This window comes from Lethenteron reissneri, chromosome 2, assembly GCF_015708825.2.
Source record: "Lethenteron reissneri isolate LAM-NWPU_2019-01 chromosome 2, ASM1570882v1, whole genome shotgun sequence".
Taxonomy (NCBI): domain Eukaryota; kingdom Metazoa; phylum Chordata; class Hyperoartia; order Petromyzontiformes; family Petromyzontidae; genus Lethenteron; species Lethenteron reissneri.
The window spans coordinates 9,863,356-9,882,968 of record NC_083780.1 but is presented as its reverse complement, the minus strand read 5'-3'; the positions used below and the strand labels follow the sequence as shown (position 1 = coordinate 9,882,968).

General features: G+C 52.9%; 1 protein-coding gene across 1 annotated transcript; it reads left to right on the top strand.

Moving 5' to 3' along the window:
* The first annotated feature begins 1,145 nt into the window (after positions 1–1,145).
* On the top strand, positions 1,146–16,141 carry PIGT (phosphatidylinositol glycan anchor biosynthesis class T). Its single transcript, XM_061552877.1, has 13 exons — positions 1,146–1,426; positions 2,908–3,085; positions 3,956–4,083; positions 4,847–4,947; positions 5,676–5,762; positions 7,325–7,412; positions 8,096–8,193; positions 9,163–9,322; positions 10,374–10,473; positions 11,173–11,273; positions 12,089–12,251; positions 13,145–13,240; positions 14,641–16,141. The coding sequence occupies exons 1-13, from the start codon at positions 1,168–1,170 to the stop codon at positions 14,891–14,893; spliced, it is 1,812 nt and encodes a 603-aa protein (XP_061408861.1). The 5' UTR covers positions 1,146–1,167; the 3' UTR covers positions 14,894–16,141.
* The last annotated feature ends 3,472 nt before the right edge of the window (positions 16,142–19,613 follow it).

Below are 19,613 nucleotides of genomic sequence, written 5' to 3'. Positions count from 1 at the left end.
ACACATTCACTTTAAGATGTTTTTTGTTCATGTTTTTGTTTTTAAATCCTTTATATTAAGTTCACTTGCTTGCTTGCTTACGACCGTGCAAATCTTTCGGTCGTTTTTTAACCCACTTCCCGTGATCCAATCGAGCTGACATTTTGCACACAGACTCGTTGTGCATGACAATTAATGTTCGTGAACATTTTTTTACAAAATTTTCCACTTTTTAGGAATTTTTTTTTTCATATTTAATTTAAAATACCAATGTGATAAAAATGAAACTCTTACTCAAGAAAAACTGAAATGAATAATAAAATAAAACCGATGCCACGCATATAAAGGATTTATAGTGAAAAACTTTGTTTTTACGGGTTAATTTTTTGTTTGTTGCGGTTGCACCCGATTCAAGAGCCGAATGGCTCACAGGGCTACACCCCGAGATGTGGACTCGAGTCATGTGACTTGGACTCGAGTCAGACTCGAGTCATGAATTTGATGACTTCAGACTCGACTTGGACTTGCATAACAATGACTTTGTCCCACCTCTGAGGTGTGGACTCGAGTCATGTGACTTGGACTCGAGTCAGACTCGAGTCATGAATTTGATGACTTCAGACTCGACTTGGACTTGCATAACAATGACTTTGTCCCACCTCTGGCTACACCTAATACATGAACTTGAAAAATGTTGCAGCCGCTACTCGGCGTCTGAGAACGGCAGCCACAAGAGGAGACAGGAGTTGGGTGGGTGTGTTGGGGTGGAGTGGGGGGCGCGGTGCGGGTCAGGTGCTCCGGATGAATGAACTCCCAACGAGGAAGAGTCGCGCATCTCCGAATCGTGGAATCCCGCGCGCCGATTGGCCAGCGACCTCTCAGCGACGTCATCGCGTCACTTCCGCGTCGTCGGCGACCTATCAGCGACGTCGTCGCGTCACTTCCGCCGACCTATCGGCGACGTCACGCGTCACTTCCGCGTCGCCGACGACCTCTCAGCGACGTCATCGCGTCACTTCCGCGTCGCCGGCGACCTCTCAGCGACGTCATCGCGTCACTTCCGCCGACCTCTCAGCGACGTCATCACGTCACTTCCGCGTCGTCGGCGACCTCTCAGCGACGTCATCGCGTCACTTCCGCCCACCTCTCGGCAACGTCATCGCGTCACTTCCGCGTCGCCGTCCCGTCATGGCGCCTGTGTGTTGCCGCTCGCACCGGGCAGCCGCTTCTCGCTCGGGCTCCCTTCGCTCCCCGAGCACGCAGCGGCTGCCCTTGTTGCTGCTGCTGCTGCTGCCCGTGCTGCTGCTGTTGCTGCTGCCCGCGAGTCACGCTCTGGGCGCTGGCGAGGACACGACGCGGGAGCAGTTGCTGCTGAAGCCGCTGAGTCCGGGTTTCGTGTCCGCCTTGTTCCACGTGGAGACGAGGGCACCGCGGGGCAGCGCGAGAGGTGAGGGGGCAGCGCGGGGCAGTGCGGGGATGTGAGGGACGGTTGGGGGAGGTGAGGGGCAGCTGTGGAGGTGAGGGGGCAGCGCGGGGCAGTGCGGGGATGTGAGGGGCGGTTGGGGTAGGTGAGGGGCAGCTGTGGAGGTGAGGGGGGCAGCTGTGGAGGTGAGGGGGCAGCGTGGGGCAGTGCGGGGATGTGAGGGGCAGCTGTGGAGGTGAGGGGGCAGTGCGGGGATGTGAGGGGCGGTTGGGGTAGGTGAGGGGCAGCTGTGGAGGTGAGGGGGGCAGCTGTGGAGGTGAGGGCGCAGCGTGGGGCAGTGCGGGGATGTGAGGGGCAGCTGTGGAGGTGAGGGGGCAGCGCGGGGCAGTTGGGGAGGTGAGGGGCAGCATGGGGACGTTGGGCAGAGGTCGCAAATGGGTTTTGATTCCTTACCCGTACCCGGCCGCACCAGGGTCGCAAACGGGTACCCGTACCCGGCCGGGTACGGGTAGCCGGGTATCGGGTAGGGTACGGGTATCGGGTACCCGGTTGCGACCTCTGACGTTGGGGGAGGCGAGGGGCAGTTGGAGACCTGAGGGGCAGCATGGGACAATAATGGAAATCACGGAGCAGTCGGGAAGGGCAACGGAAGGAGGTGAGCAGCAGCACGGGCTCGGTTAAGCATCGCAGAAGGGCAGCAGTAAAGACGGGGCAGCATGGGGTTGAGGACGTCCACGCAGGAGATGGAGCGATGAGATCAGCTGGGTGGATTGTGGCATCGCAGAATTGTGAGAGATGGTGACGGCTTGGGGAGGGGGGGGGGCTACATCCAGCAGTGGACTGATCATGACCGACGGAGATGATACGGAATGACCTGTGTGTGAGTGGTAGCGTAGCAGGTTAGCGCAGCTACGAGCCCGGCGACCCGAGTTCTATTCCCGCTCACGATGATCATAACTGGTCCTGAGCCTACCCTAGGTTGACTGCGTCTCAAATGAGTACCTGGTGTGTAAACATGACCACTGGGGAGACAAAGGCGGCCGGGCGTGGTGTTGGACACCCACCCCCCTCGTGTGCCTTGCCGGCCTTCATAGGTGCTCGCGAACAGCACTTGCCCAACAGTCTGTAAAAGGCTGCAAGGGGGATCTTTGTACTTGTGTGGTGTGTGCACAATGGGGAGCGGTGGCGCAGTGCTTAGTTCACTGTGCTACAGACCCGCCTACCCGTGTTCGATTCCCGCTCATGGCCAACATCAGTGACAATTAATCGGAACCAGTCCTGGGCCCTCGCCTAGGTCGACTCAGCCTCAAGTGAGTACCTCGTGCGGTGTGTAAACATCGCCACGAGAAAGACAAAGGCGGTCGGGCATGGTGCTGGCCACCCACCCCCTTCGTGTGCCGTGCTGGCCTTCATAGGTGCCCGCTAATGAGCACTTGCCCCAACAGTCTGTTAAGGCTCTAACGTGGGGGTGGGATCTTTGTTGTGTGTTGTGTGTGCGCGCACAGAGCAGCACTATCGGCTGTTCCCCCGCCCGCTGGGCTCCGTGCTGTCCCGCTACTGGGTTCGGGAGCTGCACCTCTCGCTCACCGTGGGGGCCTGGAGAGGGGATTCCTGGGGGACCTCTCCGGCTCCCGCCCCGCATGGCGCCCAGCTCTGGGTCTGGTTCCAGAACGACGTTCCAGAGTACGTTCACCCACCGCCAACACCCGCTGAGCCGTGTAGCTCTCTCGTGTTTTTTTTTTTGCGGCGATCTGGCCACAAATGACAGCTCGACGAAGTGGCTCACCGTGCGGAAATGTACGGCAGCCAAATGTGTGTCGCTAAATTTGGAGGGAAAAACCGGAGCACCGGGAGCGAAATCCACGTGACAACGGGGAGAGAGACACACAAACTCTAAATATACAGCAGCAGGCATCGGGGTCGGGATCGAACCCACCAACTCCTGTATACCAGGCGAGGTAGTTGACATCTCGCCACCGCGGCGCCCCTGTACCGGAGTCGGGTCGCTCACCACCACCACCACCATCCGTTCTAGAGTCAGACACTACTACATCCTGGCCTTAGAATCATATACAAACGGAGACATCATAATATTCAATATCTATTGATGACTAGTTGTATCCCGAATATTGCGTGTAAAAATGTACAATATTTGTCACCATCAACAGCCACGGTCAGTCCACTGTTGGATGAAGGCCTCCCCCGCAAGCTGTCGCCATCTCTCAAGATCCAGCGGTGTCACAATCTTGTCTCCCCCCCCACACCTCCGATTATCACAGTTGGCTACGTACGGTGCGAAAGACAGTTCAACACAACACGCACAATCACATTTCATCGCAGTTAACGCCGACCTCCAGCCCTCTTCCCTGCCATCGACGCGTCCTGCCCATTGCCCGCTTGCTCTCTGCGCTGTCGGGCACGAGGACATCAGCCCGTACACACGCTGGGCTGATTGTAACGTCGCCGGATCTCGAGATGACGTTGACAACACTTGGTGGGTGGGGTCCTAATCCAGCAGTGGATTGATCACGTCCGTTGCTGTGCGTGTCACAGCGTTGACGCCGCCTGGCAGGATCTCGTCAACGTCCTCTCGGGGATGTTCTGCGCCTCTTTAAACTTCATCGACGCCTCCAACACTGCATCTCCGGAGGTCTCCTTCCGGCCTTCTGGACCTGCGAACAGTAAGCCGCACCCGCACAAAGACAAAGATCCCCCGTGTAGCCTCCACAGACGGTTGGAGCAAGGGGTGTCAGCAGGCTTCTATTAAATTTGGCGCGGAGCACGAGGGGGTGGTTTGGCCAGCACCGCGCCCGGCCGTCTGTGTCTTTGCCGCGGTGTTGATGGTTATCAACTGCACCAGATACTAATTTAGGCACAGGACCGGTTCAAATAATTGCCACTGGTGGGAGCTGTGACCCGGACTCGCACTCGGGTTACGGTGGTGGCTACGTTGCACGTGGCTGCCTGTCATCCAGCACTGTCGCGGCAGCAGCGAGGGTTGGCGGGTCAAGGAGAAGCAGTAACCCCGACTCCTCCAGAAAGCGGGACAGCAAATGTGGACTCTGCTTGCTCCAACCGTACGGGAGAGAGTCTTGCCCCCTCGCACGCGTGGGTTTTCTCCGCGTGCCTCCGTTTCCTCCCACTTGTAAACGCTCATTAATTGGCCGACGATACCCTAGATATATCGAGGACCGCAGAGCTCGGGCGATTGTTGGTGCCGGCCCGTCGCGTGGCTGCATTGCCGCTCGTCTGCGGTTCCTCCTCGCGCCTCCGAGTCGTCTTCTCTCTACGAGGGCGCGCGAATGCATTGCGGTGGCGCGTTGCGAGCCGACATTGGTAGCCATTGGGGGTCGCGTGTCGCCCGTGCCACCGCTCTGAGATTTGGCGGAAGGAAGCGACGGCGAGGGCGCGGCGACGCTAACCGTAACGCGTGGTCCCCTGCAGTCACGCAGCGGAGGCTGTTGAGGTACGCGGCCCTTCCCAGGGAGGTCGTGTGCACGGAGAACCTCACACCATGGAAGAAGCTACTCCCCTGTGGATCTAAGGTATCCACCCCCCACCCACTCTCATTACATGTCACTCCCACTGACGCCCCGAGTGATACGACCCGTCTCATGATGGTGCAGGCCATCTCTCTTGCATTTTCACGATGGTTCTCTGAGGGGTTAATGCAGTAGGAATTTTATTTTTGTGTAAAGTTGTGTTGCTATTTGGGCTATTACCCGATAGAAAACCGGTAAAATTGATGAAAGGCTTACCCGAAACTTGTGGATATTAAAAACGGTGATTAATTTTTTTGGCAAAGGCGATGATGTCACCCTTTCCCCACAATGCCATTCTTCATCTTGACGTCATCTCAATTGGTGCTCCAAAGTTATTGTTATTGTTACCAATTATATGTAATTACATGCTTTCCAGCAAGCATGTAATTACATGCTTGTTGGAAAGTGTGAAAAGAATGCATGCATATGCATGATTTTTCTTCTTTGCTGTTCAGTGTGTGTAGCTTTCCCAATAGGGAAATTCATCTTTTCAGCTCCGCTTCTCATTTCTCTGCGGTATCTTATACTCGCTTGAGAGTAAAACGTGGAAACGGAGGCGAGGCTATTCCCCCCCACCCCCCAACTACTGTCGTGATCATCCGATTAGTCGAGTAATTGGAACCGACAATCGGTCGAGCCACCGATTACTTAATTAATCGGATCGCAGCCCCCGGCTCTACCTGAGTTGTCACTTTGCCCCGAACTCTGTTGCGTCGTCGTCGTTGTTTCAGGCCGGGCTGGCTACGCTGCTCAACGGAGGGAAGCTCTACAACTCCAACTTCCACTCGCTGGCCGTGCACGTGCAGCCCACGCCCACCGTGAGTGGTTCCCACGTTCCCTGCAAACAACGGTGGCGACGCGGTCGAGCGCTCGCGCGTTTGCGGTTCGAGCCCCCCCGCGCTCGTCCCGGTTAATAACTAACTGCGCCACAGGGAGAACGTGCAAATTCAGGGATCGAACCCACGACCTCCTGTATACCAGGCCAGGGTAGTTAACATCTCTCCACCGCGGCTGCCAGTAATACTGCGGCGTGCTTATTAACCATCAATACTTCCTGCCGTCCCGCGACGTTATTCGGAAAAGGAGTCCTCCGTTGTGTTGCCGGCATCACGGTCCAATTTTTAGGCAACATTTTAAAAACTCCCCGCAAATTATTCTATTGTGGGAACTCGCACAGCAATCATCGGCCGATACTGTGAAGCCACTGCAGACTACGTCTGTGAAACATCGCGCCGCGAGACGGCCGTACATTATAAGAATGGCGTGAATCCCTAATGTACGAATGGGTTGAATGGATCTGAACTGAATCGCATCAGGGCATTGCATGGCACGCGCAGCAATGGCTCCCTGTTTACTACCGTTGCCTGTTCAAATTCCTCACCCTGGTCTATAAATCCTTTCGTGGTCTTGCCCAACCATATCTTGCCCTTTATGTCGCCTTCTCGCCCTCGACGTTCTCAATCTTTGCTATCTCTCTCTGTTCCTCCTCCTCCTTGCGCTAAATCCGCGCTGTCGCTTTCTGTCTTCTCGCCCCCCTTCATGGCAACAAATTTCCCCTCCACATTAAGCAGATCACCTTGGCTCATAGTTTCCGCTCCCCACTCAAAACTCGCTCATTGTTCACCAGCTCACCTCACAACCCCTTAATCCCTCCTCATATCCGCCACCGCTATTTTTCCCTCTTCATGTTTTCATTATATGGCTCTCACTCATTCCCCATTCATTCAATCCATTCATCGTCGTTTACCGTAATCAATTTCGCTTTCACAGATTTTATGCATCACAGGTTTGCCCCCATTGCTTCCTCTCATCTATTTCATTCACCTCATAATTCTGTGTAATTCTGTGCTATATAAACTCATTTTAGATGAGATAAAATTAATAGTATCCCACAGTGCAACTGCAGTCACTCTTCTCAAACAATGGACCACATCATAATACCTGAGAACCTGGGTTCGAATCCACGTTGAGCAGCCTGTGATTAAACCGTCTTCTCGAGTGTAGTGAGGTCAGTGTCAGCACGGTCACCAATGACTGCAACAACAAAACTCGTTACTTTGTATTTAATTCTGCACTTAATTTGGCTAAATTCCAACTATGAGAATTGCAACTATCGGTTATCGACCATCTTGTGATGAATATTATTTGTGGGAAAGGGCTGCCCCTAAGTCTGTGAACCAAAGGTCACTTGAAGAGATCTCGGAGTTAGCTCTGTGATGTCCGCTGCCGTGGGCTGTTCTCTGACACGGAGGGTCACACTGCTCTGTGCGGGATGCGAATTGTCTCGTACATAGCAGCGATAGCACGATTTGGGCGTAAAACCGATGTTCAAGAATATATTTGTCAATTCAAATCGCGTAACTGTGTGTTGTGGTTTCAGGATCCGCATTGTAACGGGGAGTGCTGGGAGCTCACTCAGTCCCTCCTGGTCGTTTTCGACGTCTTTCCTGCCAAAAACAGGAAGCCAGGTCATACAACGCTCACGTGCCTCTACACTCGCCGTGCTGTCGGCCGACACAACACTGCGGGTGTATTCACCGCAAAGTATACGCACCGTCCGATTCGCAGCGGACGTTGAAGATGATGCCGTGACGTCAGTCGCGAGAGTAGGCCGTCGTGCCGAGAATCTGTGAGGCTTTCCGGAGTAAACAATCGTAGATCGTAGTAGCAGTCGTAGTAATGCACAATCACCATACTATTAGCGTAGAATCTACAATCTACAATCTTAGTGCAATTCATGTGCATGCAAGGTGCATTATACGGTTTGCAATGTAAGATAATTACATATTCATTGTACAGTTCGTGCACGATGAATAAGCATTGTACAATTCGTGTCCACTACAAAACTGTGGATGTTTGTAGAAGTTTGTGTGTGCGTGTTTGTGCCGAGCTTAGCCCGCTGCGTGACAAACCCGGCGACGTTTCTCTGAATCGGTCTTGACCGTCACCTAGGTCGAATTAACCTCAAATGAGTACCTGGTGTGGTGTGTAAAACATCGCCACTGGGGAGACAAAGGTGGCCTCGTGTGGTGTGTGCCACCCACTCGAGTGCCGTGCCGGCCGATATGCGCTCGCTAACAGCACTTGCCTCAACAGTCTGTTAAAGCTATTCGGGGGATCACTGTTTATTAATGTGTGTGTGCGCATGCAGATTGGTCGCTGTCCTCCCTGTTTGGACGGGGTCTCACCGAGCCTTGTCCCCTCGCCTCCAACAGCACCTTGGTCCTGGATCTAAGCCGACTCTCCACGGTGGGGCAAAACGTGGGCTTCTCCCACAGTGCGGTCACATCATAATACTTTGCTGAATCACAATACCCTGCTGACCTCGTCAAATGAGCATAGACCATCGCGCAAACTCCGGTGGATCGCGCGAATGACTGCGGCCACACCCTCGCTATGCACTTTTACATCGCCGAGATTGAAGACTGATTTCTTTAGAACTGCTTGTTTTATTTCGTTTGTTATCCTTCCCCCGCACCTCCTATTAGCACGGTTGGCTACGTACGGTGCGAAAGAAGTTGAACATGAATACCTGTCAACCCCTTATCAGTGCCTACCTTATTACAGACCATTCAGACCTGATTGGTCACCCCGTGCCTCTTATAAATCTCAACATTCATCCTACAAAGTACCGTCACAAGGGAGAAACACAAATAAACATACAAAAATTGCGCCTATTGAAACGGCTGGCCGCCGTATGGACCTGAAAACTCAGTTTCCCTGTCCAAGAATACGGGGTAAACCGTATGAGTTTACACGGTATGAACAATCATACATCAGGGGGAGGTGCGCCCCCCCTCCCCCCGACGCCTCAACCAGTAAACCAGAATGATAACATCTGACACCGTGACGTCGTAGCGCAGGGGTGGGGCCCCCCAAAGCGCGGGGCCCCCTGGGGCGGTCGCCCCGACTCGCTGTCACCCCTAGGGACGGCTCTGACAGCAACGGCCTGCAAACGGGCGATAAGTCTGCCAGTAGGCGGGGGGGTGGTGGGGGGGACGGTGTTCATGAATGGCTTTCCCCAGTGAAGCAAGTTCACGGCGCTTATTCATCGGCGGCGTATGGTTCGTGCGTCCCAGGAACGTGCCCCGCCTCGTCGGGTTTTCTCAGAAGCTAAGCAGGGTGGTGCTGGGCATGAGACCTGGATAGTGCTTGGATGGGCAACCGCCATGCAAAGCTTCTCTTCTTCTCTCCCCCCGCCTCTCTTCACTTCCCCAGGCCGAGGGGAAGTTCCAGGTGTCCCCTTTGCCCCCCGGGGTGAAGGCCGAGGACCCCCGGGGCGCCGGGGTCCTCGTGTACGACCTCAAGGACCCCGCCACCTTCGCGACCAGCTCGCGCGTCAACGTGGCGCTCAAGTGGAGCGCGCCGCCCACGTGGGGTACGCGACCGCTGCGCGACGGGTGCCGCGGTTGGACGTGCGCGGTGACGACGACGATGATGACGACGATGACGACGATGACGACGATGACGACGACGATGACGACGACGACGATGACGACGACGACGATGACGACGACGACGATGACGACGACGACGATGATGATGATGCACTCGCAACGTGACAGTGCACCTGGCCTGGCACAGGCGTCTCCGAGTGGAGAAATACACAGACGGAAACGGGGGGGCGGGGGGCATGGGAGCGAGCAATTACACGACAACAACAGCCGTCACCACGGCGCTCGTGCCAGGCTATGTGCACTTGGAGGCCACAAAGTGTCGAAGGATCGCGTGCAGGAGGTCATGGACAAGAACCAGTTGCCACGGGTTGACTGAGATGACTAGCAGATGCATCACCAATTATACACCCACTGACTTACATGCTCAACTTACACACATTACACATCCACTCACCCACCCAATCACTCACTCACCCACTACTCACCTACACATCCATCGACCCACCCACCCACCTACTCACGGAACCGCTCACTCTCTCACTCACCGACCCATTCTCCCACTCAGCCACTCACTCTTGACAGCAGCCAAATATGCTAATGCTCCTTTGGCTAAAACCACAAACCAATCCTGACTACTCTAACACTAACCTGGCCTTACCTTGCTCGTACGCATGCGTGTACGTGTGCATGCTGTGTGTGTATGTGTGCGTGTGTATGTTCGTGTGTGTGGATCGGTAATGGAGTGGTTAGCCCTCTGCGCTACGAACCCAGCAAACCCAAGTTCGATTGCCGCTCATGGCCAACACCACCAACGATTATATGAACTAGTCCTGGGTCTCTATTAGGTCGACTCAAATGAGTACTTGATGTTGCTGTGTAAACATCGCTGCTAGGGAGACAAAGGTGGCCGGGCGTGGTGTTAGCCACCCACCCCCTCGTGTGCCGTGCCGGCCTTTGTAGGTGCTCGCTAACAGCACTTGCCCCAACAGTCTGTTAAGGCTATACGGGGGACCTTTGTCTTTGTGCGTGAAGGAGGGGGCGAGGGGCAGGTGGTGCATGTGGAGCGATTTCTCACCGGGTACGGGCTGCAAACGGGCGGCATCGCCACGCTCGTACACAACACTCACAGCAGGTACGTACACACAAACTACACGCGCTCATTTACAACACACACGGGAGATATACACACACTCTTTCACAACACGCACGGGAGGTACACACACTTGATCACAACACACACGGGAGGTACACACACGCACTCTTTCACAACACACACGGGAGATGTACACACGCATTAATTTACAACACACACGGGAGATGTACACACACTCTTTCACAACACACACGGGAGGTACACACACGCACTCGTTCACAATACACACGGGAGATGTACACACGCATTCATTTACAACACACACGGGAGATGTACACACACTCTTTCACAACACACACAGGAGGTACACACACGCACTCGTTCACAACACGCACGGGAGATGTACACACACTTGATCACAACACACACGGGAGCTACACACATGCACTCGTTCACAACACACACGGGAGATGTACACACACTCGTTCACAACACGCACGGGAGATGTACACACTTGATCACAACACACACGGGAGCTACACACACGCACTCGTTCACAACACACACGGGAGATGTACACACACTTGATCACAACACACACGGGAGATGTACACACACTTGATCACAACGCACACGGGAGCTACACACATCCTAATTGGTTGAAGGTTCGGTGTCCCACCACCCCTGCTGTAAGGGAGGCTCCACGCGGGATGTCTGTGTTGTGGTGCGTGTGCTCAGCCAGGGCGTGACCGCTCTACTCATGCTCACCGTGCCCTGGTACCTGAGGCTCTACGTACACACCTTGAGCGTCAGCACGCGTGGCAGAGACGTCGTGCCCAGTGAGTGAGCGAGTGTGAGTGAGCGAATGAGCGAGTGAGCGATAGGGTGAGTGAAATGAATAAGCTAGAAAGTGAGCAGGTGAGCAAGCGAGCGAGCGGGAAGCGAGCGAGTGAATGAATGAGCTAAAAAGTGAGCGGGTCAGCTAGTGAGTGGCCGAGCGAGTGAGCGAGTGGGTGAGTCACAGAGAAAGTGGGCTAGCGAGCGATAGAGCAAATGAGACATGTCTGTATGCATTGGGGAGTAGCGGTTAACTCGCTGCGCTTCGAACCCAGCGACCCGAGTTTGAATTCCCGCTCATGGCCAACAATTATCTGAACCGGTCCTGGGCTCCCCACCCATCCCTCTTCAACAACCATAGACAGTTGTTGCAAACGTCGCTACTCTGGAGACAAAGGCGGCCGGGCGTCGTGCTGGTCACCCACCCCCCCTCTTGTGCCGTGCCAAACTTCATAGGTGCTAATTCTAGATTTGAAGCTTTCGTGACTGCAAGGATTCATATTCTTAGGTTTTTTCGGTAAAGTCACGTAGGTAAAAAAAAAATTAATAAAAGTAAAATAAAAATAAGTACTTGAAACAGCAATCGCGCTGTGACTGTTCCACCTGAAGACGGAAGCTTGTGTTGCCTCCGAAACGTCGTGATTTTATTTTTCTATTTACTTTTATTAATTTTAATTTAATTTTTTTTACCTACGTGACTTTACCGAAAAAACCTAAGAATACTTATAGGTGCTGCTCGCTTAACAGCACTTTCCCCAACAGTCTGTTAAAGGCTACGCGGGGGGGGAATCCTTGTTTTTGTGCGTGCGTGCTCCAGGCTACGTTGGCTACGTTCCGGCCCAAGGCCGCCGTCCCCACCTCCTGGAGCTGCTGCTGCAGCTTCCGCCGCGTTCGACGACGCGCGTGACGCTGAGCTTCGAGCGCGCGCTGCTCACGTGGACCGACTACCCCCCCGACCCCAATCACGGCTTCTACATCGCGTGAGTGTGGGGTCAGAAACATGGCCCTAGCCCAGAGTCTAACCCGGTCTCCCCAACTCCCGAGTCTAAACCCTAACCTACCTCACTGACCCCAATCACGGCCTCTACATCGCGTGAGTGTGGGGTCAGCAACCTGGCCCTAGGCCAGAGTCTAACCCGGTCTCCCCAACTCCCGAGTCTAAACCCTAACCCTAACCTACCCCCCTGACCCTAATCACGGCTTCTACATCGCGTGAGTGTGGAGTCAGCAACCTGGCCCTAGCCCAGAGTCTAACTCGGTCTCCCCAACTCCCGAGTCTAACCCCTAACCTACCCCACTGACCCCAACCACGACTTCTACATCGCGTGAGTGTGGGGTCAGAAACCTGGCCCTAGCCCAGAGTCTAACCCAGTCTCCCCAACTCCCGAGTCTAAACCCTAACCTACCCCTTCGACCCCAATCACGGCTTCTACATCGCGTGAGTGTGGGGTCAGCAACCTGGCCCTAGCCCAGAGTCTAACCCGGTCTCCCCAACTCCCGAGTCTAAACCCTAACCTACCCCACTGACCCCAACCACGGCTTTCTACATTGCGTGAGTGTGGGGTCAGCAACCTGGCCCTAGGCAAGAGTCTAACCCGGTCTCCCCAACTCCCGAGTCTAGCCCCTTACCTACATCGCCACTGGGGAGACAAAGGCGGTCGGGCGCGGTGCTTTCCACCCAACCCCCCTCGTGTGCCGTGTCGACCTTCATAGGTGCTCGCTAACAGCACTTGCCCCAACAGTCTCTGAAAGGCTATACGGGGGATCTTCGTCTTTGTATACGTGTGTGAGTGCATGTATATGCGCAGGTCCGTGAACTTTCATTGACCCAACAGTCCGTTAAAAGTTATTTGGGGGGTCTTGGTCTGTGCAGGTCTGCTGTGGTCACAGCGATGATGCCTATTGATGTCGGAGAGCAGAGCCCCGTGTCTTTGATCGAAGGAACTGGTGGACTGGAACACTCCTACAGGTAAACTCTGGGCGAGGTTGGGGATGATCGCACTGGTCTGGTTTTGTGGGCGTGGTGGTATCGGGGGGGGTGGATGGTGTAGGAGGATGTGTGAAGTGGTTGCCTTGACGACCGTAGGAATACGAGCCATTGTGTCGGTATGCTCTAACCTCTGATTAGCACGGGTGGCTACGCACGGTGCGAAAGAAGTTCAGCATACACAAATGAAGACGCAACCCAAAACGAGAACGTCTGTTGGAAGTTAATAATAATATTATACAGCCCTTTGTCATTACATTGCCAGATAAAGGCCTCCCCAACATCATACGACAGTCACATTGGTCAGTGGCCAGTCAATCAAACTCTGGTCGTTGGATTCGCAACGCAGTTGCCGACCGCACCGGTTTTTGTTTAGTTTGTTGTCCACCTCCAATTAGCACAGTTGGCTACGTGCGGTGCGAACGAAGTTCAACATACATACACATTTGCTTGTACTTGTGCGCACATGCATGCTTGCCTATACATAGATATCTGCATGCTTGGGTGTGTGTGTGCTTGGGTACGTGTACATGTGTGTGCGTGTGATTGTGCCCATCGGTACATGCCTACGTGCTTGTATGCGCGTACTAGTTTGGACGTGTGCGTGTGTATACGTACATACAGAAATACGAATCCTGCTCAATGCTAACACCAGTGATGATAATCTGAACCAGTCGTGGGCCTCCCCGAGATCAACTCAACCTCAAATGAATACCTTGGTGTGATGTGTAAACATCGCCACTGGGGAGACAAAGGCGGCCAAGGCGTGGTGCTTATCACCCACCCCATCGTGTTCTGTGCTGGCTTGAATAGGTGCTACTCCCTGACAGCACTTGCCCCAACAGTCTGTAAACGCTATACGTATGTTTAGCCTTTGAAGCTAGTTGTAATTACTGGCGAAACGTCGTACTCCGATTGTAAATTTTGTGGCTTGGCTCTCCAACACACCGGTGTGCTGTACTAGTGACGAATTGCCATGTTTTGTTTACGCGACAGCCCTTATTAGTTGGCCGTGTCGGGTGGTGGCGGGTTTATCGACACATTTATATTTCCGTGATATAACCCAAAAAACCTGTATTATGGATGCCATTGGTCGCGAAAGCCTACGTGTTAAACTATACGTATGTATCTTCTTGGTTCCTTCGGTAAGTTTCTACGTGACTTTACCGAAAGAACCAAGAAGATGAATCCCTGCAGTCACGAAAGCTTTAAATTCGAAATTATACGTATGTATGTTGAACTTCTTTCACCATAGTCAACCGTGCAAATCGGAGGTTGCGGGGAAAATTGGGGGTTCTTATCTTTATGTTGTTCATGCGTACTTACGCGACGGTGGCTTATCCGTACGTACGTCGTGTGTCGTCGGTGCCACCCGCTCGCAGGCCTCTGTCGCTGGAGCGGGGTGTGTCGCGGGTCTACACTCCCCCGCTGCTCATCTCCCTGCCTACGCCCGACTTCAGCATGCCCTACAACGTCATTTGCCTCACCTGCACCGTGCTCGCCGTCGGCTTCGGCTCGCTGCACAACCTGCTGACGCGACGCTTCACTGTCGCGCAGCCGGCTCCCGCCTCCCGGCTTGTCACGCGCCTCGCCAACGTCCTGCGCCAGATGCGTGGGGTGCCGCCGCTGCAGTGAAACTCCGGCGGCGCCGGCGGCGCAAGCGAGGGGTTTGCGACCTGGCCACAAATGACAGCTCGATGAGGTGGCTTATCGCGTGGGAATTTATATAGCGGCCAAATTACTTTGAAACTCGCCGTCGATTCTAAACGTGGAGGGAAACACCGGTGGACCCGGAGGAAAATCCGCGTGACCACGGGGAAAGAGAGACATGCAAACTCCAAATATACAGCAGATGTCGGGGCCGGAATCGAACCCACGACCTCCTGTATACCAGGCGAGGGAGATAACATCTCACCGCCGCAGCACCCCCAGTTAACTTGCATTCTGCGTGTGTGTGCGTTGTTTCGCCTTACGCGTTGCTAGGACCTGCTTCTTCAGGAATTGACTGTTGTTGTTGTGCATACCGGGAGCGTCTCCTCGTCATTGCTACGGCCGAGGTCATAATTGCGTTTTTTGCAGGCTTTCCGCACACGTGAATGGAATTCATATTTCAACTCTATTCGGCTGCGACCGCGCATGCCGTTCCCGAATAGAGTTGAAGTTTGAGCGAGATTATTAGGTTGCTGAAGATGCTGCCTGCATGTGGAGCGAAATGTCAGACATCGTCCCAAGTGACACGTGGTACGACCCGAAGAACTGACCGATGGCCTTGGCTGTGGCAAAGTGATCCAGTACCGGACACATTACGGCATGGTACCAATAACAAAATTGGAAATGGGATGAAAAAGAAAATCTTAAAAAAAAAAATTGCACACGTGTTGAAGTTATTTATGTTTTTTTACTTTACAAAACCGAATGTAGTCGTGTCACTGTACCGTCACCTCTCGATTATCCGTGAGTGGATGATGCGGGTTGCAGATTAACCGCGCTTGCGGATAAAAATTGTGTAAACCTCTTTGAACATCCTTTGTTAATAACAAACGCGTTGGCAGGTAAACGATGAAGAAGCATTCAAAAGAGTCGACACATTCTACGTCCGTACCTCCACTCGACGTATGCCTGTTTCTATCGTCCGGTTTACATGTTTTGTAGGTTGTTGATGCCCGGATTGATGGCGTTGGAGGAATTGCAGATTATAAGTAATCTGCCAGAACCCGCAACGATCGCACTTCCTTGTGGCTGAAGACCGCAGGAGCTGTAAGCAGTGATGAGTTGAGCACCAATACTGAATCGGAAGCAGAATTTTGATGCTGGTAGGAACCACCTGGTTCCACCAGCCCACAGGGGATTATTGTGTCCGTCCATCGTGCATGGAAAATGGGAGGGGTGGGGCTGGGTGGGGAGGGAGGGGAGGGCTGGGTGGGGAGGGGCTGGGTGGGGGGGGGGGTGGATGGGGAGGGTGGGGCTGGGTGTGGAGGGGCTGGTCACCCCGTGGTGCCCTTATAAAATTCAACGTTTAACCTACTCACGCCGGCTTGTGCCTGCCCTCACAGTCGGGCATATTTGCGGAATACACCACGCCGCCGTTGACCCTGGCCATTGACCGAGCAACCCAACGTTCCTACCAGCTCCCTCCGCAGGAATGTGTTTTATCTTTGAGCATATCCAATGAGCTATGAAGCTCTTTATCAAAGATGTCCAGCAGGGGCGGCTCATGAAGTTACAACAACAAACAAGACGAAAACACGATAGGCTTGCAAATTGTGGGAAAAGTAAGAAAATCACTAAAAAGTCCTAAGCTTGGGCAAGGCAGCAAAAACAGCATAAAAATCAGTCCCAGACCACCGAAACAACATGCGGGTCCATCGATAAAATTGCCCATTAAAATTGCGCATTAAAATTGTGCATTAAAAATGATCGATACTGCACGGGAATACTGGCCATGCACAGGCCTGATGGACATGAAATGATTCTTTACATGTTTTGCTCTTAATTAAATGTATTACACGCTACATTAACCCGAGATAATCGTGAGTTATTGTCGAGTTTGAATTGTTGCATGTGAAATAATTTTACTCAGTCCATGAATGAATTTCAATAATGTGTGCATGTGGGTTTATTGTGAAGGTGTGTGTGTTAGGATGAATAATTATTTGTGACTTTACCGAAAGAACCAAAGTAATTCCTGCAGTCACGAAAGCTTCGAATCTAGTTTAGGATGAATAATGTTTGAAACAATATTGAACACTGAATTGAAATAAAATTTTAAGAGTGGTGCCCGTCATTGTGACTTTGTAAGAATGGGATGCACTGAGAAAAGCAACATCTACATTGCAAAAGGATGATTAATTTCTGCACACATCAGTTTAGTACAGCATACCTGTCAACCCCTTATCAGTGCCCTACCTTATTACAGACAAATTCAGACATTATTGGTCACTCCCCGTGCCCCTTATGAATCTCAACGTTCAACCTGCAAAGTCCCATCAAGGGAGAAACACGAACAAATAGACAGAAAATAAGTATAACCCGTAAAAACAAAGTGTTTCACTATAAATCCTTAATATGCGTGGCGGCTAGAGTCATCTCGTCCTCTGGCTTGAGATGGCTGCCACCTATGGGTCAGATGATTGCATTGCACCATTAAGCAATTGGTAATTAAATATAATATTTTTGTCCTAAAAAGTGTAAAATTTTTGAGAATTTTTTTTTCACGAACATTAATTGTCACGCACAACGAGTCTGTGTAAAATGTCAGCTCGATTGGATCACGGGAAGTGGGTTAAAAAACGACCGAAAGATTTGCACGGTCCTAAGCAAGCAAGCAAGCGAACTTAATATAAAGGATTTAAAACACTTTTTTGTGTTGCCTGTTTTGAAACGGCTGTATGCCGTATCGACCTGAAATCTCAATTTCCCTGTACAAGAATACGGGTAAACCGTATGTGTTGATAGGTATGCTACATATTGGTTCTTTCGGTAAAGTCACGTAGATATAAAACATGTTTTATATAAAACATATACATTACTGAAAGAACCAAAGAGTATGAATCCTTGCAGTCACGAAAGCTTCAAATCTAGAAAGAATGCTACATATTCTTTGGGTCTTTCGATAAATTCACGTAGATAGGTTCAAAGAATATGAATTCCTGCAGTCACGAAAGCTTGAAGTCAAGGTATGCAACAGCCGTTGTATTAGTTTAACCAAGGCAGAACTCGGATAATAGGTTGAGCTCATTCGCAAGGGTCACTACATTGAGAAATAAAATTAGGCCAAAATATATTTTTAAAACCAGTTTTTTTTATTTTACCACGTAAGGCACACAGCTCCATAGCTCGTTTTCAGAAACGGCCTCGCCCCAAATAGTCTGACTTTTTGTGATGCCGTGTGATGGGGGGGGGGGGTGACGTCATTTAGGGACGACCCCAAAGCCATTTTTCACAGATGTCCAATAGCGGCGGGTCAGAACGTTAGAACAACAAACAATACAAAAACACGACAGGAGTGCAAAGTATAGGAAAGGTAAACAAATCACTGAAATAAAACCATACACATAAAACTAAACTATCTTTTTTATTTTACCAGGTAAGGCCCGCTGAGATTATTAGCTTCTATTTTAAGAAGCGACCTGGCACACAAATGATAGCTCAACGAAGTGGCTCATCATGTGGAAATATGTATCAGCAATATAATATGTGAAAAGAGCTTTATAGCTAATCGGATTCCTCTAGTTTCAATAAATATTCTGACTTTGATGCTGACGCCGTTCTACACCAACCACAACAACGATCCGGCAACGCAACTTAGACTCGGAATTAATACAGGTAGGAACAACAGGTTCCACACTGCCCACCAGGGATTATGTGTCTGTCTGTCGTGCATATTTGTCGTGCACGAATGCGCTGTCCAACCAAGTTCCTACCCGCCCACTCCGAAGGAACGTGTTTCTACACCGACCCCACTGCAACGCCTGGAACTGCACCGAAATCCCCGCTGTACCAACTCCATCCCTACATCGTTACCCGCTTGGCACCGATCCAGACCTACCCTTCTCTACCCCTACGCCGACCTACACCCACCTACACCGCTGTACACCATTCTACACCTACACCGCTCTACACCGACTACGCTCTACACCACTCTGCACCTACCCCGACCTACAACCTATACCTACCCCGACCTACACCGATTCCGCTCTGCACCCCCACCGCTCTTACACCTACTCCACTCTACATCTACCCCGACCTACACCACTCTACACCACTCTGCTCCCACACCGCTCTACACCGACTCCACTCTGCACTTACACCCCCCCGACCCCCACCGCTCTAATCCCCCCCCGACCCCCACCCCCCTGCACCCCTCCCGACCCCCACCACTCTGCACCCCCCCCGACCCCCACCGCTCTACACCGACCCCCACCCCTCTACCCCCCCCCCGACCCCCACCCCCCTACACCCCTCCCGACCCCCCCTACTCCCCCCCCCGACCCCACCCCTCTACCCCCCCCCCCCGACCCCCACCCCCCTACAGCCCTCCCGACCCCCCCCCTACTCCCCCCCCGACCCCACCCCTCTACCCCCCCCCCGACCCCCACCCCCCTACACCCCTCCCGACCCCCCCCCTACTCCCCCCCCGACCCCCACCCCTCTGCACCCCCCCTACCCCCACCTCTCTACTTCCCCCCCGACCCCCACCCCCTACACCCCTCCCCACCCCCACCACTCCCCCCCCGACCCCCACCCCCTACACCCCTCCCGACCCCCACCACTCCCCCCCCGACCCCCACCCCCTACACCCCTCCCCACCCCCACCACTCCCCCCCCGACCCCCACCCCCTACACCCCTCCCGAC